Source organism: Maylandia zebra, linkage group LG13 (assembly GCF_041146795.1).
Source record: "Maylandia zebra isolate NMK-2024a linkage group LG13, Mzebra_GT3a, whole genome shotgun sequence".
In the NCBI taxonomy this organism is placed as follows: Eukaryota; Metazoa; Chordata; class Actinopteri; order Cichliformes; family Cichlidae; genus Maylandia; species Maylandia zebra.
In genome coordinates, this window is record NC_135179.1 from 22,887,374 (window position 1) to 22,909,575 (window position 22,202).

The 22,202-nt window shown below is 42.0% G+C and overlaps 1 protein-coding gene across 1 annotated transcript in view; it reads left to right on the forward strand.

The window, feature by feature from the left end:
* The first annotated feature begins 257 nt into the window (after nucleotides 1-257).
* LOC112435759 (filamin-A-like) overlaps nucleotides 258-22,202 on the forward strand; it is a 40,354-nt gene continuing 18,409 nt past the window's right edge. Inside the window, exons 1-20 of the mRNA XM_076891986.1 lie at nucleotides 258-314; nucleotides 1,937-2,074; nucleotides 2,176-2,278; nucleotides 2,361-2,408; nucleotides 2,613-2,728; nucleotides 3,827-3,997; nucleotides 9,436-9,573; nucleotides 9,677-9,779; nucleotides 9,862-9,909; nucleotides 10,114-10,229; nucleotides 13,783-13,920; nucleotides 14,024-14,126; nucleotides 14,209-14,256; nucleotides 14,461-14,576; nucleotides 17,370-17,483; nucleotides 18,147-18,284; nucleotides 18,388-18,490; nucleotides 18,573-18,620; nucleotides 18,825-18,940; nucleotides 21,711-21,824. Coding sequence (XP_076748101.1) covers nucleotides 258-314; nucleotides 1,937-2,074; nucleotides 2,176-2,278; nucleotides 2,361-2,408; nucleotides 2,613-2,728; nucleotides 3,827-3,997; nucleotides 9,436-9,573; nucleotides 9,677-9,779; nucleotides 9,862-9,909; nucleotides 10,114-10,229; nucleotides 13,783-13,920; nucleotides 14,024-14,126; nucleotides 14,209-14,256; nucleotides 14,461-14,576; nucleotides 17,370-17,483; nucleotides 18,147-18,284; nucleotides 18,388-18,490; nucleotides 18,573-18,620; nucleotides 18,825-18,940; nucleotides 21,711-21,824 — 2,076 coding nt within the window. The remainder of the gene's footprint in view (nucleotides 315-1,936; nucleotides 2,075-2,175; nucleotides 2,279-2,360; nucleotides 2,409-2,612; nucleotides 2,729-3,826; nucleotides 3,998-9,435; nucleotides 9,574-9,676; nucleotides 9,780-9,861; nucleotides 9,910-10,113; nucleotides 10,230-13,782; nucleotides 13,921-14,023; nucleotides 14,127-14,208; nucleotides 14,257-14,460; nucleotides 14,577-17,369; nucleotides 17,484-18,146; nucleotides 18,285-18,387; nucleotides 18,491-18,572; nucleotides 18,621-18,824; nucleotides 18,941-21,710; nucleotides 21,825-22,202) is intronic.

Here is a 22,202-nt window from a genome sequence, read left to right on the forward strand (position 1 = left end):
GGCGGGGCCTCAGTCTGTCTGTGGGGCATCGGGTATACCGGCCATTTGCCCGGTGGGCCGATGCTAATTTTGCCTTTTAAATGGCCCAATGTTTTGTTGTTGTTGTTGTTGTTGTCTTTTTTTCCTAACTGTGTAAACAGTGAAAGGTGGCGGATTGGACAGATGCTGGCAGACGTGTAAAAAGAACTCAGTTGTTTGGTAGTGGCTATGGTGGAGCTTTCACACATTCAGTCAAATTAGCAAGTGGTGGAGGCCAGATGGGGGAAAGGACTGGAGGTGGAGAGACGCAAGGCGGCCGCCAGTCCGACTGTCAGGTGAAATGAGCTTCAGGTAAGAAGTTATGACCTGCAGTCTATCTGGGTCAGACCAAGTTTAGGTGGAGTTTATTTTCCTTGTGCTAACTTTTTACAGTCAGTTACAATAACTCGTACTGTGTACTAGCTAGCACGATGGAGTTTCTGTACAGTTGGGTGGGTGCTATGATGTTACTGGTGAACTTTATTTTATTCATATGGTTAGTTAGTAGAGCCAACCGTGCCATAAAAAACGGAATCCTCTGGTATTCAGAGTTAATATTATGCGTTTTGTATTGAGCTGAAAATAAAAGCGATTTGTCCCGTACTTCAGCTACAATAAAAAAAAGACAAAAAGCTGGAGTTATTCTGTGTCTTTGCTGCACAGCTGCCTCTTCTTCTCTCGTTCTCCCTCTCCTGCTGCTACTTCAATCATGAAACTGATCAATGATCAGCTGATCGGCGTTTCTGCCACAAGTCCCGTCTCTCTTGCTTGTTTATCTCCCGCTTTGCGCCAGAAAGAGGAAACTAGCAGAGGTCGTGTTAAACAGCAGAAGCGCCTTTAAACTTGATAAGCTGTTGTTAGAATTTATTTAATTCGGTGCAATTACTTTTTCATATAGGACCAAGTATGTTTGGATAGCTTTTTCCCCTTGAAAACTGCCGTTTAATATTAGACATTCTTGTCTAATATTAACATTTATTGATCTGAAACGTGTAAGTGTGACAAATATGGAACAAGATACGAAATCAGAAAGGAGGCAAATATTTTTTCACAGCGCTATAGTCTGTAAATGATCTTTTGGCTATAGTAGATCTTTGACTTGTTCCTTTTTTAATTGTTTGTTTAAAATAGTTTTCTCTAGGTTAAGGCGTACGGTCCAGGCCTACAGAGCAGTGGTCTGGCTGTTGGAAAACCCAGTGAACTCACAGTTGATGCCAAGCAAGGAGGAAAAGCTCCTCTGAAAATTATAGCCCAGGTGTATCTGGCTTTGTATATGATCACAAATATGTTAAATATATTGTATGTACCGTATTTTTCGGACTATGAGTCGCACTTAAAATCCTTTAATTATCTCTCAAAAATCGACAGTGCGCCTTATGTATGAATTGTTGTTGTGCTTATTGACCTTGAACCGATTTTATGTAATACACGGCGCTTAAAAATCTGTCAAAAAATGTTTTAGTACGACTTTGGTAAGCTATGAAGTCGCACCGCTTGATGGATTGTCGGAGCATTACGGCTACGTAGTCAGGAGCCTGGCGGAGTGATACGTACTGTGCTGCAACATAATATTACTGTATTGTGTGTGGATCATGACCCCAAAATGCCACCTGTTAAGAGACATGCTGACGAAGCGGATTTCAAACTCAAGGCTGTCAGTCACGCAGTAGAACATGAGAATAGAGCAGCTGCGAGAGATTTCAACATGAATGAATCAATGGTACGGAAGTGGAGGAAGCAAGAAGAAAGAGTTGAGTAAAGTTTGACTTATCTGGCTGTTTTGTTTCGCTTAATGCGTTTTATAGTCCAGTGCGCCTCATGTATGAAACCAGACCTGTTCATCGACAGTGCGCCTTATGGTCCGAAAAATACAGTGTGTTAAATCTGATTGAACTATAATCCCTTGTCTTCTGCACAGGATGGTGAAGTCAATTCTGTGGATGTCCAGGTTAAGGATAATAGCAACAGCACATACACCTGCACCCCACGTAAGCCTGTGAAGCACACTGTGATGGTCTCCTGGGGAGACGCTAACATCCCTGAGAGTCCATTCAGGGTGAGTATGCACTCACACACTCTCACTTTCACTCTGGCATGCAAGGTTTGCCTTTTCTTCTCACTGAAAAGTCTCTTGAGTTTTGGTGTTTGTGCCCACAGATGAATATCAGAGCAGGCTGTCATCCAAACAAGGTGAAGGTCTCTGACCCTGGAGTGGCAAAGACGGGCCTGAAAGCCTTCCAGCCAACATACTTCACTGAAGGCGGGCTCTGCTGCAGATATTCCACTGGACATAGGTGAGCTTGACCTCAGCCAGCTGACAGCCCCTCTTACAACACCCTCAGGCCCAGAGGAGCCCTGCCTGCTGAAGATGCTGCGTAACGCTCACATTGGTGAGTGTCCGTCTGATAAGTGAGAAGTTTGCTAAACAATGAGACTCATCAGAATCCAAATACTTTATTAACCCTTAAGTAAAAGACAGAGGGGGAAAGTAATAAAAGTTAAAGCGTGGAGAAAGAAGCAGGAGCAACTGAAACGGGCTGCATGCACACACAAGAATAAGCGTTGTTAACATCTGTTTTGTCGGTCTGTCTTAGGAATCTCGTTTGTTCCCAGGGAGATTGGTGAGCACCTTGTTAACATCAAGAAGAACGCCCGTCATGTTCCCAGCAGCCCAATTGCTGTTATGATCAAGCAGTCAGGGATTGGTGACGTGTGCGTGTGCGTGGACCGTGGCTGACCAAAGCCAGGACTTTTCAGCCTTGAGAGTTCATCATTGATGCAGGTATATGCTCAGTGAAAGCATAAATACTGTGATATTTTTCTTTTTAAACATTCAAATAGAATATAATATGAGAATTTCGATGTGAAATTTAACCTTTAAGTGACTAGTACTTTGAGAACTGCCATCAATTACACAATGAAGTTCATTTACATATAGGTTCTTGTATTAGTAATGCTATATTGTACATAGAGACAGAATATGACATGAAGGGCTACTGACCACAGAAAAGTAAAAGGTAACTGGGCCTAAAGACTAACGGGAGAGAAACACGCTTTCTGTGATTCTATTTGTGTTTTTGTGCTAATCTTGGATATCTTAGGTTGTCTCATTACTGTCATATATGTCCTGTCATTAAAACACTGGCTTCTAACAACTAACAGTGTCTCGAAAATAATTTAATAAATAAACAAATAATATGGATGCATGACTTTTAACTTGTCTATTTTTTAGGCTGAACACTGCTGCTAATGTGACTTAGGTAAATGGTTTCAGGCTCTCCCCTCCTGAGTTTGACAAACGTTCAGGATCAGAAAATGTGTGACTCACAGGTGCTGTAGCGTATGGCCACAGCTTCACTCTGAGCTCCATCTCCATAGAGTGCAGACAGTGATATCTCATACTCCTTAAGACACAGGACTTAAGGAGTATGTTGCCGTGTGTTTTGGTTGAAAGAAGTGACAGTTTCTTACAAAGTGACACACGCTCCACAACAGTGAGAACGTCATGGATTCTTTCTTCTTCATTTTGGTTGGATTTCTACTGTGCTGGCTTGTTTCCAATGAGGTGGGCGAGGCCGTGAGTCAGCTGAGGATTGTTTACTCCCGCGACGAACTGTTACAACTTAACTTACCGTATGATGGTAAGGACCTCACCTCATGTATACCGGATTTTATACATAAAGACTCTAACAGAACGAGTGAGAAGAGGAAGAGGAAAAGAGGGAGACGTGGAGGTGTTAAATTGCGTATGAGGAGACAACAGGTCAGTCGGTTTCCCCTGCCGTCTGTTATCCTTGAAAATGTTCAGTCTCTTAGGAACAAACTAGATGAACTCCAGGGAAACGTCAGGTTCCAGAAAGACTTCAGGGACAGCTGTGTAATGGCTTTTTCCGAGACATGGCTGACGGAGCTGGATCAGGACGCCGATTTTTCAATCGACGGTTTTGGAGCTCCCTTCCGCCGGGATCGAGATGCACGGGTAACAGGGAAATCTCAAGGAGGGGGAGTATGCTTGTATGTGAACAAACGTTATTGTAGCGCTGTGACTGTTAGAGAATGTATTTGTACACCAGATGTTGAACTTTTATCTGTGTCACTGCGCCCTTTTTATCTCCCTCGTGAGTTTCCACAACTTTTTATAACCGTAGTTTACATTCACCCGAAGGCTCACCCCGCCTCCACTTGCAGCATCATTTCAGACGTAGTGCAGAAGCTGCAGGCGCTTTCTCCTGATGCACCAAACTTTATAATGGGGGACTTTAACCATGTCTCCCTTAAATCAACTTTGGGCAATCTGTATCAATATGTATCCTGTCCTACCAGACGGGATAAAATGTTGGACCTCTGTTACGGATCGGTGAAGAATGCTTATAAATCCCTCCCGCTTCCTCCTCTGGGATCTTCTGACCATAACTGTGTGCATCTTCTGCCCATCTATAAAACTGTCTTAAAACGAGAGAAGACAAAGACTAAGGATGTTGACATATGGTCAGAAGAATCTGTGCTTACCTTGCAGGAATGTTTTAAGTGTACAGATTGGGAAGTTTTTATTCAGTCTTGTGGAGATGATCTCGACGCTTTGGTGGATGTTACTAGCTCTTATGCAGTATTTTGTAAAGACATGATTATACCCCGTAAGCGCGTTAAAATTTACGCTAACAATAAGCCATGGGTCACTAAAAGTGTCAAATCCTGTTTAAGGAAAAAGAGACAGGCCTTTAAAGAGGGGGCTGTTACCGATTTTCAGACAGCCACCAAGGAAATGAAAATTGAGATCTTGAAAGCAAAACAGAGCTACAAAAACCTTCTTGAAAGCAAATTTGCTGCAAAAAATTTGGGGTCTGCCTGGACTTGTATGAAAACCATAGCAGGGTTTCAAAATCCCCAGAGCAGCAGTCAGGTCATTTTAGATGGTTTTAATTCAGACAGAGATTTTGCAAATGCTTTAAACATGTTTTATGCTCGTTTTAGTTCTTCTGATTTTAGCGAGGATATTTTGGAACTGAAACAGAAACTGAGAGATACTCAGCACTTTATCATTGAACTCAGCGATGTTAAAAAGGCCTTTCATACAGTCAATGTGACTAAGAGCCAGGGTCCTGATAATATTAGTGGCCGCCTAATTAAATCTTGTGCTGATGAACTCAGTCCTATATTTCAGGTTATTTTTAACAAATCCTTGCAAACACAACATGTGCCCTCTCTTTGGAAAGAAGCAGTCGTGGTTCCTGTCCCCAAATCTAGTCGTCCAAAAATTCTAAACGACTTCAGGCCTGTTGCCCTCACTTCAGTTGTCATGAAAGTCTTTGAAAAAATCATCAGAAATGTGATTATGAAAGAGACTGAAGGTCAGCTAGATCCAATGCAGTTTGCATACAGGCCCAACAGAGGAGTGGAGGACGCACTTTTGACTTTACTAAATCTAATTCTTAAACATGTAGAGAGTAAAGGGACTTTTGCAAGACTTCTTTTCATTGATTTTTCTTCGGCTTTTAATACAATACAGCCCCATATTTTAATTAAAAGACTTTTAGAACAGTTTGAAATCAGGAAAAACCTGGTGGGCTGGATTTTAGATTTTTTAACTGACAGGTCACAAAGAGTGAGAATAAATGGGGTTCTGTCTGACCCAGTGTTCTCCTCCACAGGTTCTCCTCAAGGGTGCGTCCTATCGCCCTTATTATTCACTCTCTATACAAATATGTGTCAGAGCAGACATGAAAACAGGGCCATCATTAAATATGCAGATGACTCTGTTATTGTCAGCTTACTGAAAGAGGGTGAAACTAACCACGGTCCAGTCATTGATGACTTTGTTCAGTGGTGTGAGGAGTCTTATCTCCAGCTGAACATATCTAAAACAAAAGACATGGTTGTTGATTTTAGGAAACAACAAAATGGGCAAGCAGTCACTTTAATTAAAGGTCAGAAAATAGAGCAAGTACAATCATATAAATATCTTGGGACCATAATAAATGAAAAACTGAACTTTGATCAAAATTGCAAATCAGTTTGTAAAAAGGGTCACCAGCACCTTTATTGCCTTAGGAAACTTGTTCATTTCCACATTGACCAAAAAATTTTAACTTTGTTTTATCGTTCTTTTATTGAGTCTGTTTTATCCTTTTGTTTGGTGGCATGGTTTGGTCAGACCTCTGTCACAGAGAAAAACTCTCTAAATCAGATAGTGAGATGGTCCAGTCGTCTGATAGGTGAGCCACAGTCTTGTTTAGCCTCCCTGTACTCTAAGCAGGTACAGAGGATGGCTTTATCAATCCTTAAAAATGGTTCCCATCCTCTAAGGGGTGAATTTCAGCTTCTTCCCTCAGGACGGAGGTTTCTATTTCCGAGATGCAGGACAAAGCGTTATAAAAATAGCTTTGTCCCCGTTGCTGTCACTGAATTAAATAAGAACTGTTTTTGATTCGAAATATTAAAGTATGTGTCACAGTGAGTTTTATATATTTACTAGGTATGTGTGTTTTTAAAGGGATGTCAAATGCTGTCATTTTTCTGTAAAGCAAATTTACCTTGCCTTTAGGTATAAATAAAGTTACCTTACCTTACCTTACAGTTTATTGAGATATTGTATTTTTTTTACTTCATAATATGTACCCCAACAATCCAATAGTTCTTCCCCACCTGTCTCAGGTCGCCTCCACTTAGTGAGGTAAGAAACATCATCATCAGCTGCAGCTTCCCAGCGCACTGTCATGTCACTGTCTGAGAAATTAGTTACCCTAAGGTCAGAAGGAGGAGGCACCTTCACTAGAAGATTCGTGCAAATTTGATATATTTGACTTCTCTGTTTTTTTTCTCTCTGAATTATTTTTGAAAAGGAAAAATAATAATTTGAATGTGAAGCAAAACATGTATGGTGCTCAGTAAAGATGACACACCGACCCACTCCTTTTTTGTTTTTGTTTTTTGTTTGAGAAAGTTTGTTTTCATATTAAATAGTGTCAGTGACGTCATTCTACCCGACTACCACAGGTAAAGAAAAGCCTGAATCTGTAGATCTTTTTCTTTTCTTTTTGTCTAAAACACAAGAAATAAAAAAGGCAAAAAAGCCAGGGAAACATAGGAAATAATGTTTTGTCAGGCAATGACTTGTTGGCACAAGAAGAGTGGTCGTTGGTAGCCATGACAACAAGGAGGTGTGTTTGTTGCTGGCAGGTAAATGAAAAAAAGCAAAGCAAAGAAAAAAAGTCAGGGGAAGCCCAGGCTACGAGGGGTCATCCCTTGGAATTTTCACTCCAAGATCGCCCGCCTGGACCTCCCCCTAGCAGGTGAACATACAGAGGGAAGTGAGCCGAGGGCTCGAACCCGGGCCTGTATGTTGCTAGCCTGCTAGCCCGCCACATGTGGCCACATGACGGGCGAAGAGAATGGGGCAAATTGTTCTATTTAAAGAGTACTACGCGATCAGCCTTTTCCATTAGCTGGAGACCACACATTTTTGCACTCAAAAATAGCGGCGGGGCCTCAGTCTGTCTGTGGGGCATCGGGTATACCGGCCATTTGCCCGGTGGGCCGATGCTCATTTTGCCTTTTAAATGGCCCAATGTTTTGTTGTTGTTGTTGTTGTTGTCTTTTTTTCCTAACTGTGTAAACAGTGAAAGGTGGCGGATTGGACAGATGCTGGCAGACGTGTAAAAAGAACTCAGTTCTTTGGTAGTGGCTATGGTGGAGCTTTCACACATTCAGTCAAATTAGCAAGTGGTGGAGGCCAGCAGGTGGATGGGGGAAAGGACTGGAGGTGGAGAGACGCAAGGCGGCCGCCAGTCCGACTGTCAGGTGAAATGAGCTTCAGGTAAGAAGTTATGACCTGCAGTCTATCTGGGTCAAACCAAGTTTAGGTGGAGTTTATTTTCCTTGTGCTAACTTTTTACAGTCAGTTACAATAACTCGTACTGTGTACTAGCTAGCATGATGGAGTTTCTGTACAGTTGGGTGGGTGCTATGATGTTACTGGTCAACTTTATTTTATTCATATGGTTAGTTAGTAGAGCCAACCGTGCCATAAAAAACGGAATCCTCTGGTATTCAGAGTTAATATTATGCGTTTTGTATTGAGCTGAAAATAAAAGCGATTTGTCCCGTACTTCAGCTACAATAAAAAAAAGACAAAAAGCTGGAGTTATTCTGTGTCTTTGCTGCACAGCTGCCTCTTCTTCTCTCGTTCTCCCTCTCCTGCTGCTACTTCAATCATGAAACTGATCAATGATCAGCTGATCGGCGTTTCTGCCACAAGTCCCGTCTCTCTTGCTTGTTTATCTCCCGCTTTGCGCCAGAAAGAGGAAACTAGCAGAGGTCGTGTTAAACAGCAGAAGCGCCTTTAAACTTGATAAGCTGTTGTTAGAATTTATTTAATTCGGTGCAATTACTTTTTCATATAGGACCAAGTATGTTTGGATAGCTTTTTCCCCTTGAAAACTGCCGTTTAATATTAGACATTCTTGTCTAATATTAACATTTATTGATCTGAAACGTGTAAGTGTGACAAATATGGAACAAGATACGAAATCAGAAAGGAGGCAAATATTTTTTCACAGCGCTATAGTCTGTAAATGATCTTTTGGCTATAGTAGATCTTTGACTTGTTCCTTTTTTAATTGTTTGTTTAAAATAGTTTTCTCTAGGTTAAGGCGCACGGTCCAGGCCTACAGAGCAGTGGTCTGGCTGTTGGAAAACCCAGTGAACTCACAGTTGATGCCAAGCAAGGAGGAAAAGCTCCTCTGAAAATTATAGCCCAGGTATATCTGGCTTTGTATATGATCACAAATATGTTAAATATATTGTATGTACCGTATTTTTCGGACTATGAGTCGCACTTAAAATCCTTTAATTATCTCAAAAATCGACAGTGCGCCTTATGTATGAATTCTGGTTGTGCTTATTGACCTTGAACCGATTTTATGTAATACACGGCGCTTAAAAATCTGTCAAAAAATGTTTTAGTACGACTTTGGTAAGCTATGAAGTCGCACCGCTTGATGGATTGTCGGAGCATTACGGCTACGTAGTCAGGAGCCTGGCGGAGTGATACGTACTGTGCTGCAACATAATATTACTGTATTGTGTGTGGATCATGACCCCAAAATGCCACCTGTTAAGAGACATGCTGACGAAGCGGATTTCAAACTCAAGGCTGTCAGTCACGCAGTAGAACATGAGAATAGAGCAGCTGCGAGAGATTTCAACATGAATGAATCAATGGTACGGAAGTGGAGGAAGCAAGAAGAAAGAGTTGAGTAAAGTTTGACTTATCTGGCTGTTTTGTTTCGCTTAATGCGTTTTATAGTCCAGTGCGCCTCATGTATGAAACCAGACCTGTTCATCGACAGTGCGCCTTATGGTCCGAAAAATACAGTGTGTTAAATCTGATTGAACTATAATCCCTTGTCTTCTGCACAGGATGGTGAAGTCAATTCTGTGGATGTCCAGGTTAAGGATAATAGCAACAGCACATACACCTGCACCCCACGTAAGCCTGTGAAGCACACTGTGATGGTCTCCTGGGGAGACGCTAACATCCCTGAGAGTCCATTCAGGGTGAGTATGCACTCACACACTCTCTCACTTTCACTCTGGCATGCAAGGTTTGCCTTTTCTTCTCACTGAAAAGTCTCTTGAGTTTTGGTGTTTGTGCCCACAGATGAATATCAGAGCAGGCTGTCATCCAAACAAGGTGAAGGTCTCTGACCCTGGAGTGGCAAAGACGGGCCTGAAAGCCTTCCAGCCAACATACTTCACTGAAGGCGGGCTCTGCTGCAGATATTCCACTGGACATAGGCGAGCTTGACCTCAGCCAGCTGACAGCCCCTCTTACAACACCCTCAGGCCCAGAGGAGCCCTGCCTGCTGAAGATGCTGCGTAACGCTCACATTGGTGAGTGTCCGTCTGATAAGTGAGAAGTTTGCTAAACAATGAGACTCATCAGAATCCAAATACTTTATTAACCCTTAAGTAAAAGACAGAGGGGGAAAGTAATAAAAGTTAAAGCGTGGAGAAAGAAGCAGGAGCAACTGAAACGGGCTGCATGCACACACAAGAATAAGCGTTGTTAACATCTGTTTTGTCGGTCTGTCTTAGGAATCTCGTTTGTTCCCAGGGAGATTGGTGAGCACCTTGTTAACATCAAGAAGAACGCCCGTCATGTTCCCAGCAGCCCAATTGCTGTTATGATCAAGCAGTCAGGGATTGGTGACGTGTGCGTGGACCGTGGCTGACCAAAGCCAGGACTTTTCAGCCTTGAGAGTTCATCATTGATGCAGGTATATGCTCAGTGAAAGCATAAATACTGTGATATTTTTCTTTTTAAACATTCAAATAGAATATAATATGAGAATTTCGATGTGAAATTTAACCTTTAAGTGACTAGTACTTTGAGAACTGCCATCAATTACACAATGAAGTTCATTTACATATAGGTTATTGTATTAGTAATGCTATATTGTACATAGAGACAGAATATGACATGAAGGGCTACTGACCACAGAAAAGTAAAAGGTAACTGGGCCTAAAGACTAACGGGAGAGAAACACGCTTTCTGTGATTCTATTTGTGTTTTTGTGCTAATCTTGGATATCTTAGGTTGTCTCATTACTGTCATATATGTCCTGTCATTAAAACACTGGCTTCTAACAACTAACAGTGTCTCGAAAATAATTTAATAAATAAACAAATAATATGGATGCATGACTTTTAACTTGTCTATTTTTTAGGCTGAACACTGCTGCTAATGTGACTTAGGTAAATGGTTTCAGGCTCTCCCCTCCTGAGTTTGACAAACGTTCAGGATCAGAAAATGTGTGACTCACAGGTGCTGTAGCGTATGGCCACAGCTTCACTCTGAGCTCCATCTCCATAGAGTGCAGACAGTGATATCTCATACTCCTTAAGACACAGGACAACAGTTTATTGAGATATTGTATTTTTTTTACTTCATAATATGTACCCCAACAATCCAATAGTTCTTCCCCACCTGTCTCAGGTCGCCTCCACTTAGTGAGGTAAGAAACATCATCATCAGCTGCAGCTTCCCAGCGCACTGTCATGTCACTGTCTGAGAAATTAGTTACCCTAAGGTCAGAAGGAGGAGGCACCTTCACTAGAAGATTCGTGCAAATTTGATATATTTGACTTCTCTGTTTTTTTTCTCTCTGAATTATTTTTGAAAAGGAAAAATAATAATTTGAATGTGAAGCAAAACATGTATGGTGCTCGGTAAAGATGACACACCGACCCACTCCTTTTTTGTTTTTGTTTTTTGTTTGAGAAAGTTTGTTTTCATATTAAATAGTGTCAGTGACGTCATTCTACCCGACTACCACAGGTAAAGAAAAGCCTGAATCTGTAGATCTTTTTCTTTTCTTTTTGTCTAAAAGACAAGAAATAAAAAAGGCAAAAAAGCCAGGGAAACATAGGAAATAATGTTTTGTCAGGCAATGACTTGTTGGCACAAGAAGAGTGGTCGTTGGTAGCCATGACAACAAGGAGGTGTGTTTGTTGCTGGCAGGTAAATGAAAAAAAGCAAAGCAAAGAAAAAAAGTCAGGGGAAGCCCAGGCTACGAGGGGTCATCCCTTGGAATTTTCACTCCAAGATCGCCCGCCTGGACCTCCCCCTAGCAGGTGAACATACAGAGGGAAGTGAGCCGAGGGCTCGAACCCGGGCCTGTATGTTGCTAGCCTGCTAGCCCGCCACATGTGGCCACATGACGGGCGAAGAGAATGGGGCAAATTGTTCTATTTAAAGAGCACTACGCGATCAGCCTTTTCCATTAGCTGGAGACCACACATTTTTGCACTCAAAAATAGCGGCGGGGCCTCAGTCTGTCTGTGGGGCATCGGGTATACCGGCCATTTGCCCGGTGGGCCGATGCTAATTTTGCCTTTTAAATGGCCCAATGTTTTGTTGTTGTTGTTGTTGTTGTCTTTTTTTCCTAACTGTGTAAACAGTGAAAGGTGGCGGATTGGACAGATGCTGGCAGACGTGTAAAAAGAACTCAGTTGTTTGGTAGTGGCTATGGTGGAGCTTTCACACATTCAGTCAAATTAGCAAGTGGTGGAGGCCAGCAGGTGGATGGGGGAAAGGACTGGAGGTGGAGAGACGCAAGGCGGCCGCCAGTCCGACTGTCAGGTGAAATGAGCTTCAGGTAAGAAGTTATGACCTGCAGTCTATCTGGGTCAAACCAAGTTTAGGTGGAGTTTATTTTCCTTGTGCTAACTTTTTACAGTCAGTTACAGTAACTCGTACTGTGTACTAGCTAGCATGATGGAGTTTCTGTACAGTTGGGTGGGTGCTATGATGTTACTGGTGAACTTTATTTTATTCATATGGTTAGTTAGTAGAGCCAACCGTGCCATAAAAAACGGAATCCTCTGGTATTCAGAGTTAATATTATGCGTTTTGTATTGAGCTGAAAATAAAAGCGATTTGTCCCGTACTTCAGCTACAATAAAAAAAAGACAAAAAGCTGGAGTTATTCTGTGTCTTTGCTGCACAGCTGCCTCTTCTTCTCTCGTTCTCCCTCTCCTGCTGCTACTTCAATCATGAAACTGATCAATGATCAGCTGATCGGCGTTTCTGCCACAAGTCCCGTCTCTCTTGCTTGTTTATCTCCCGCTTTGCGCCAGAAAGAGGAAACTAGCAGAGGTCGTGTTAAACAGCAGAAGCGCCTTTAAACTTGATAAGCTGTTGTTAGAATTTATTTAATTCGGTGCAATTACTTTTTCATATAGGACCAAGTATGTTTGGATAGCTTTTTCCCCTTGAAAACTGCCGTTTAATATTAGACATTCTTGTCTAATATTAACATTTATTGATCTGAAACGTGTAAGTGTGACAAATATGGAATAAGATACGAAATGAGAAAGGAGGCAAATATTTTTTCACAGCGCTATAGTCTGTAAATGATCTTTTGGCTATAGTAGATCTTTGACTTGTTCCTTTTTTAATTGTTTGTTTAAAATAGTTTTCTCTAGGTTAAGGCGCACGGTCCAGGCCTACAGAGCAGTGGTCTGGCTGTTGGAAAACCCAGTGAACTCACAGTTGATGCCAAGCAAGGAGGAAAAGCTCCTCTGAAAATTATAGCCCAGGTGTATCTGGCTTTGTATATGATCACAAATATGTTAAATATATTGTATGTACCGTATTTTTCGGACTATGAGTCGCACTTAAAATCCTTTAATTATCTCTCAAAAATCGACAGTGCGCCTTATGTATGAATTCTGGTTGTGCTTACTGACCTTGAACCGATTTTATGTAATACACGGCGCTTAAAAATCTGTCAAAAAATGTTTTAGTACGACTTTGGTAAGCTATGAAGTCGCACCGCTTGATGGATTGTCGGAGCATTACGGCTACGTAGTCAGGAGCCTGGCGGAGTGATACGTACTGTGCTGCAACATAATATTACTGTATTGTGTGTGGATCATGACCCCAAAATGCCACCTGTTAAGAGACATGCTGACGAAGCGGATTTCAAACTCAAGGCTGTCAGTCACGCAGTAGAACATGAGAATAGAGCAGCTGCGAGAGATTTCAACATGAATGAATCAATGGTACGGAAGTGGAGGAAGCAAGAAGAAAGAGTTGAGTAAAGTTTGACTTATCTGGCTGTTTTGTTTCGCTTAATGCGTTTTATAGTCCAGTGCGCCTCATGTATGAAACCAGACCTGTTCATCGACAGTGCGCCTTATGGTCCGAAAAATACAGTGTGTTAAATCTGATTGAACTATAATCCCTTGTCTTCTGCACAGGATGGTGAAGTCAATTCTGTGGATGTCCAGGTTAAGGATAATAGCAACAGCACATACACCTGCACCCCACGTAAGCCTGTGAAGCACACTGTGATGGTCTCCTGGGGAGACGCTAACATCCCTGAGAGTCCATTCAGGGTGAGTATGCACTCACACACTCTCTCACTTTCACTCTGGCATGCAAGGTTTGCCTTTTCTTCTCACTGAAAAGTCTCTTGAGTTTTGGTGTTTGTGCCCACAGATGAATATCAGAGCAGGCTGTCATCCAAACAAGGTGAAGGTCTCTGACCCTGGAGTGGCAAAGACGGGCCTGAAAGCCTTCCAGCCAACATACTTCACTGAAGGCGGGCTCTGCTGCAGATATTCCACTGGACATAGGCGAGCTTGACCTCAGCCAGCTGACAGCCCCTCTTACAACACCCTCAGGCCCAGAGGAGCCCTGCCTGCTGAAGATGCTGCGTAACGCTCACATTGGTGAGTGTCCGTCTGATAAGTGAGAAGTTTGCTAAACAATGAGACTCATCAGAATCCAAATACTTTATTAACCCTTAAGTAAAAGACAGAGGGGGAAAGTAATAAAAGTTAAAGCGTGGAGAAAGAAGCAGGAGCAACTGAAACGGGCTGCATGCACACACAAGAATAAGCGTTGTTAACATCTGTTTTGTCGGTCTGTCTTAGGAATCTCGTTTGTTCCCAGGGAGATTGGTGAGCACCTTGTTAACATCAAGAAGAACGCCCGTCATGTTCCCAGCAGCCCAATTGCTGTTATGATCAAGCAGTCAGGGATTGGTGACGTGTGCGTGTGCGTGGACCGTGGCTGACCAAAGCCAGGACTTTTCAGCCTTGAGAGTTCATCATTGATGCAGGTATATGCTCAGTGAAAGCATAAATACTGTGATATTTTTCTTTTTAAACATTCAAATAGAATATAATATGAGAATTTCGATGTGAAATTTAACCTTTAAGTGACTAGTACTTTGAGAACTGCCATCAATTACACAATGAAGTTCATTTACATATAGGTTATTGTATTAGTAATGCTATATTGTACATAGAGACAGAATATGACATGAAGGGCTACTGACCACAGAAAAGTAAAAGGTAACTGGGCCTAAAGACTAACGGGAGAGAAACACGCTTTCTGTGATTCTATTTGTGTTTTTGTGCTAATCTTGGATATCTTAGGTTGTCTCATTACTGTCATATATGTCCTGTCATTAAAACACTGGCTTCTAACAACTAACAGTGTCTCGAAAATAATTTAATAAATAAACAAATAATATGGATGCATGACTTTTAACTTGTCTATTTTTTAGGCTGAACACTGCTGCTAATGTCACTTAGGTAAATGGTTTCAGGCTCTCCCCTCCTGAGTTTGACAAACGTTCAGGATCAGAAAATGTGTGACTCACAGGTGCTGTAGCGTATGGCCACAGCTTCACTCTGAGCTCCATCTCCATAGAGTGCAGACAGTGATATCTCATACTCCTTAAGACACAGGACAACAGTTTATTGAGATATTGTATTTTTTTTACTTCATAATATGTACCCCAACAATCCAATAGTTCTTCCCCACCTGTCTCAGGTCGCCTCCACTTAGTGAGGTAAGAAACATCATCATCAGCTGCAGCTTCCCAGCGCACTGTCATGTCACTGTCTGAGAAATTAGTTACCCTAAGGTCAGAAGGAGGAGGCACCTTCACTAGAAGATTCGTGCAAATTTGATATATTTGACTTCTCTGTTTTTTTTCTCTCTGAATTATTTTTGAAAAGGAAAAATAATAATTTGAATGTGAAGCAAAACATGTATGGTGCTCGGTAAAGATGACACACCGACCCACTCCTTTTTTGTTTTTGTTTTTTGTTTGAGAAAGTTTGTTTTCATATTAAATAGTGTCAGTGACGTCATTCTACCCGACTACCACAGGTAAAGAAAAGCCTGAATCTGTAGATCTTTTTCTTTTCTTTTTGTCTAAAACACAAGAAATAAAAAAGGCAAAAAAGCCAGGGAAACATAGGAAATAATGTTTTGTCAGGCAATAACTTGTTGGCACAAGAAGAGTGGTCGTTGGTAGCCATGACAACAAGGAGGTGTGTTTGTTGCTGGCAGGTAAATGAAAAAAAGCAAAGCAAAGAAAAAAAGTCAGGGGAAGCCCAGGCTACGAGGGGTCATCCCTTGGAATTTTCACTCCAAGATCGCCCGCCTGGACCTCCCCCTAGCAGGTGAACATACAGAGGGAAGTGAGCCGAGGGCTCGAACCCGGGCCTGTATGTTGCTAGCCTGCTAGCCCGCCACATGTGGCCACATGACGGGCGAAGAGAATGGGGCAAATTGTTCTATTTAAAGAGCACTACGCGCACATCGTGCGATCAGCCTTTTCCATTAGCTGGAGACCACACATTTTTGCACTCAAAAATAGCGGCGGGGCCTCAGTCTGTCTGTGGGGCATCGGGTATACCGGCCATTTGCCCGGTGGGCCGATGCTAATTTTGCCTTTTAAATGGCCCAATGTTTTGTTGTTGTTGTTGTTGTTGTCTTTTTTTCCTAACTGTGTAAACAGTGAAAGGTGGCGGATTGGACAGATGCTGGCAGACGTGTAAAAAGAACTCAGTTGTTTGGTAGTGGCTATGGTGGAGCTTTCACACATTCAGTCAAATTAGCAAGTGGTGGAGGCCAGCAGGTGGATGGGGGAAAGGACTGGAGGTGGAGAGACGCAAGGCGGCCGCCAGTCCGACTGTCAGGTGAAATGAGCTTCAGGTAAGAAGTTATGACCTGCAGTCTATCTGGGTCAAACCAAGTTTAGGTGGAGTTTATTTTCCTTGTGCTAACTTTTTACAGTCAGTTACAATAACTCGTACTGTGTACTAGCTAGCATGATGGAGTTTCTGTACAGTTGGGTGGGTGCTATGATGTTACTGGTGAACTTTATTTTATTCATATGGTTAGTTAGTAGAGCCAACCGTGCCATAAAAAACGGAATCCTCTGGTATTCAGAGTTAATATTATGCGTTTTGTATTGAGCTGAAAATAAAAGCGATTTGTCCCGTACTTCAGCTACAATAAAAAAAAGACAAAAAGCTGGAGTTATTCTGTGTCTTTGCTGCACAGCTGCCTCTTCTTCTCTCGTTCTCCCTCTCCTGCTGCTACTTCAATCATGAAACTGATCAATGATCAGCTGATCGGCGTTTCTGCCACAAGTCCCGTCTCTCTTGCTTGTTTATCTCCCGCTTTGCGCCAGAAAGAGGAAACTAGCAGAGGTCGTGTTAAACAGCAGAAGCGCCTTTAAACTTGATAAGCTGTTGTTAGAATTTATTTAATTCGGTGCAATTACTTTTTCATATAGGACCAAGTATGTTTGGATAGCTTTTTCCCCTTGAAAACTGCCGTTTAATATTAGACATTCTTGTCTAATATTAACATTTATTGATCTGAAACGTGTAAGTGTGACAAATATGGAATAAGATACGAAATGAGAAAGGAGGCAAATATTTTTTCACAGCGCTATAGTCTGTAAATGATCTTTTGGCTATAGTAGATCTTTGACTTGTTCCTTTTTTAATTGTTTGTTTAAAATAGTTTTCTCTAGGTTAAGGCGTACGGTCCAGGCCTACAGAGCAGTGGTCTGGCTGTTGGAAAACCCAGTGAACTCACAGTTGATGCCAAGCAAGGAGGAAAAGCTCCTCTGAAAATTATAGCCCAGGTATATCTGGCTTTGTATATGATCACAAATATGTTAAATATATTGTATGTACCGTATTTTTCGGACTATGAGTCGCACTTAAAATCCTTTAATTATCTCTCAAAAATCGACAGTGCGCCTTATGTATGAATTGTGGTTGTGCTTACTGACCTTGAACCGATTTTATGTAATACACGGCGCTTAAAAATCTGTCAAAAAATGTTTTAGTACGACTTTGGTAAGCTACGAAGTCGCACCGCTTGATGGATTGTCGGAGCATTACGGCTACGTAGTCAGGAGCCTGGCGGAGTGATACGTACTGTGCTGCAACATAATATTACTGTATTGTGTGTGGATCATGACCCCAAAATGCCACCTGTTAAGAGACATGCTGACGAAGCGGATTTCAAACTCAAGGCTGTCAGTCACGCAGTAGAACATGAGAATAGAGCAGCTGCGAGAGATTTCAACATGAATGAATAAATGGTACGGAAGTGGAGGAAGCAAGAAGAAAGAGTTGAGTAAAGTTTGACTTATCTGGCTGTTTTGTTTCGCTTAATGCGTTTTATAGTCCAGTGCGCCTCATGTATGAAACCAGACCTGTTCATCGACAGTGCGCCTTATGGTCCGAAAAATACAGTGTGTTAAATCTGATTGAACTATAATCCCTTGTCTTCTGCACAGGATGGTGAAGTCAATTCTGTGGATGTCCAGGTTAAGGATAATAGCAACAGCACATACACCTGCACCCCACGTAAGCCTGTGAAGCACACTGTGATGGTCTCCTGGGGAGACGCTAACATCCCTGAGAGTCCATTCAGGGTGAGTATGCACTCACACACTCTCTCACTTTCACTCTGGCATGCAAGGTTTGCCTTTTCTTCTCACTGAAAAGTCTCTTGAGTTTTGGTGTTTGTGCCCACAGATGAATATCAGAGCAGGCTGTCATCCAAACAAGGTGAAGGTCTCTGACCCTGGAGTGGCAAAGACGGGCCTGAAAGCCTTCCAGCCAACATACTTCACTGAAGGCGGGCTCTGCTGCAGATATTCCACTGGACATAGGCGAGCTTGACCTCAGCCAGCTGACAGCCCCTCTTACAACACCCTCAGGCCCAGAGGAGCCCTGCCTGCTGAAGATGCTGCGTAACGCTCACATTGGTGAGTGTCCGTCTGATAAGTGAGAAGTTTGCTAAACAATGAGACTCATCAGAATCCAAATACTTTATTAACCCTTAAGTAAAAGACAGAGGGGGAAAGTAATAAAAGTTAAAGCGTGGAGAAAGAAGCAGGAGCAACTGAAACGGGCTGCATGCACACACAAGAATAAGCGTTGTTAACATCTGTTTTGTCGGTCTGTCTTAGGAATCTCGTTTGTTCCCAGGGAGATTGGTGAGCACCTTGTTAACATCAAGAAGAACGCCCGTCATGTTCCCAGCAGCCCAATTGCTGTTATGATCAAGCAGTCAGGGATTGGTGACGTGTGCGTGGACCGTGGCTGACCAAAGCCAGGACTTTTCAGCCTTGAGAGTTCATCATTGATGCAGGTATATGCTCAGTGAAAGCATAAATACTGTGATATTTTTCTTTTTAAACATTCAAATAGAATATAATATGAGAATTTCGATGTGAAATTTAACCTTTAAGTGACTAGTACTTTGAGAACTGCCATCAATTACACAATGAAGTTCATTTACATATAGGTTATTGTATTAGTAATGCTATATTGTACATAGAGACAGAATATGACATGAAGGGCTACTGACCACAGAAAAGTAAAAGGTAACTGGGCCTAAAGACTAACGGGAGAGAAACACGCTTTCTGTGATTCTATTTGTGTTTTTGTGCTAATCTTGGATATCTTAGGTTGTCTCATTACTGTCATATATGTCCTGTCATTAAAACACTGGCTTCTAACAACTAACAGTGTCTTGAAAATAATTTAATAAATAAACAAATAATATGGATGCATGACTTTTAACTTGTCTATTTTTTAGGCTGAACACTGCTGCTAATGTGACTTAGGTAAATGGTTTCAGGCTCTCCCCTCCTGAGTTTGACAAACGTTCAGGATCAGAAAATGTGTGACTCACAGGTGCTGTAGCGTATGGCCACAGCTTCACTCTGAGCTCCATCTCCATAGAGTGCAGACAGTGATATCTCATACTCCTTAAGACACAGGACAACAGTTTATTGAGATATTGTATTTTTTTTACTTCATAATATGTACCCCAACAATCCAATAGTTCTTCCCCACCTGTCTCAGGTCGCCTCCACTTAGTGAGGTAAGAAACATCATCATCAGCTGCAGCTTCCCAGCGCACTGTCATGTCACTGTCTGAGAAATTAGTTACCCTAAGGTCAGAAGGAGGAGGCACCTTCACTAGAAGATTCGTGCAAATTTGATATATTTGACTTCTCTGTTTTTTTTCTCTCTGAATTATTTTTGAAAAGGAAAAATAATAATTTGAATGTGAAGCAAAACATGTATGGTGCTCAGTAAAGATGACACACCGACCCACTCCTTTTTTGTTTTTGTTTTTTGTTTGAGAAAGTTTGTTTTCATATTAAATAGTGTCAGTGACGTCATTCTACCCGACTACCACAGGTAAAGAAAAGCCTGAATCTGTAGATCTTTTTCTTTTCTTTTTGTCTAAAAGACAAGAAATAAAAAAGGCAAAAAAGCCAGGGAAACATAGGAAATAATGTTTTGTCAGGCAATGACTTGTTGGCACAAGAAGAGTGGTCGTTGGTAGCCATGACAACAAGGAGGTGTGTTTGTTGCTGGCAGGTAAATGAAAAAAAGCAAAGCAAAGAAAAAAAGTCAGGGGAAGCCCAGGCTACGAGGGGTCATCCCTTGGAATTTTCACTCCAAGATCGCCCGCCTGGACCTCCCCCTAGCAGGTGAACATACAGAGGGAAGTGAGCCGAGGGCTCGAACCCGGGCCTGTATGTTGCTAGCCTGCTAGCCCGCCACATGTGGCCACATGACGGGCGAAGAGAATGGGGCAAATTGTTCTATTTAAAGAGCACTACGCGATCAGCCTTTTCCATTAGCTGGAGACCACACATTTTTGCACTCAAAAATAGCGGCGGGGCCTCAGTCTGTCTGTGGGGCATCGGGTATACCGGCCATTTGCCCGGTGGGCCGATGCTAATTTTGCCTTTTAAATGGCCCAATGTTTTGTTGTTGTTGTTGTCTTTTTTTCCTAACTGTGTAAACAGTGAAAGGTGGCGGATTGGACAGATGCTGGCAGACGTGTAAAAAGAACTCAGTTGTTTGGTAGTGGCTATGGTGGAGCTTTCACACATTCAGTCAAATTAGCAAGTGGTGGAGGCCAGCAGGTGGATGGGGGAAAGGACTGGAGGTGGAGAGACGCAAGGCGGCCGCCAGTCCGACTGTCAGGTGAAATGAGCTTCAGGTAAGAAGTTATGACCTGCAGTCTATCTGGGTCAAACCAAGTTTAGGTGGAGTTTATTTTCCTTGTGCTAACTTTTTACAGTCAGTTACAGTAACTCGTACTGTGTACTAGCTAGCATGATGGAGTTTCTGTACAGTTGGGTGGGTGCTATGATGTTACTGGTGAACTTTATTTTATTCATATGGTTAGTTAGTAGAGCCAACCGTGCCATAAAAAACGGAATCCTCTGGTATTCAGAGTTAATATTATGCGTTTTGTATTGAGCTGAAAATAAAAGCGATTTGTCCCGTACTTCAGCTACAATAAAAAAAAGACAAAAAGCTGGAGTTATTCTGTGTCTTTGCTGCACAGCTGCCTCTTCTTCTCTCGTTCTCCCTCTCCTGCTGCTACTTCAATCATGAAACTGATCAATGATCAGCTGATCGGCGTTTCTGCCACAAGTCCCGTCTCTCTTGCTTGTTTATCTCCCGCTTTGCGCCAGAAAGAGGAAACTAGCAGAGGTCGTGTTAAACAGCAGAAGCGCCTTTAAACTTGATAAGCTGTTGTTAGAATTTATTTAATTCGGTGCAATTACTTTTTCATATAGGACCAAGTATGTTTGGATAGCTTTTTCCCCTTGAAAACTGCCGTTTAATATTAGACATTCTTGTCTAATATTAACATTTATTGATCTGAAACGTGTAAGTGTGACAAATATGGAACAAGATACGAAATCAGAAAGGAGGCAAATATTTTTTCACAGCGCTATAGTCTGTAAATGATCTTTTGGCTATAGTAGATCTTTGACTTGTTCCTTTTTTAATTGTTTGTTTAAAATAGTTTTCTCTAGGTTAAGGCGTACGGTCCAGGCCTACAGAGCAGTGGTCTGGCTGTTGGAAAACCCAGTGAACTCACAGTTGATGCCAAGCAAGGAGGAAAAGCTCCTCTGAAAATTATAGCCCAGGTATATCTGGCTTTGTATATGATCACAAATATGTTAAATATATTGTATGTACCGTATTTTTCGGACTATGAGTCGCACTTAAAATCCTTTAATTATCTCTCAAAAATCGACAGTGCGCCTTATGTATGAATTCTGGTTGTGCTTATTGACCTTGAACCGATTTTATGTAATACACGGCGCTTAAAAATCTGTCAAAAAATGTTTTAGTACGACTTTGGTAAGCTATGAAGTCGCACCGCTTGATGGATTGTCGGAGCATTACGGCTACGTAGTCAGGAGCCTGGCGGAGTGATACGTACTGTGCTGCAACATAATATTACTGTATTGTGTGTGGATCATGACCCCAAAATGCCACCTGTTAAGAGACATGCTGACGAA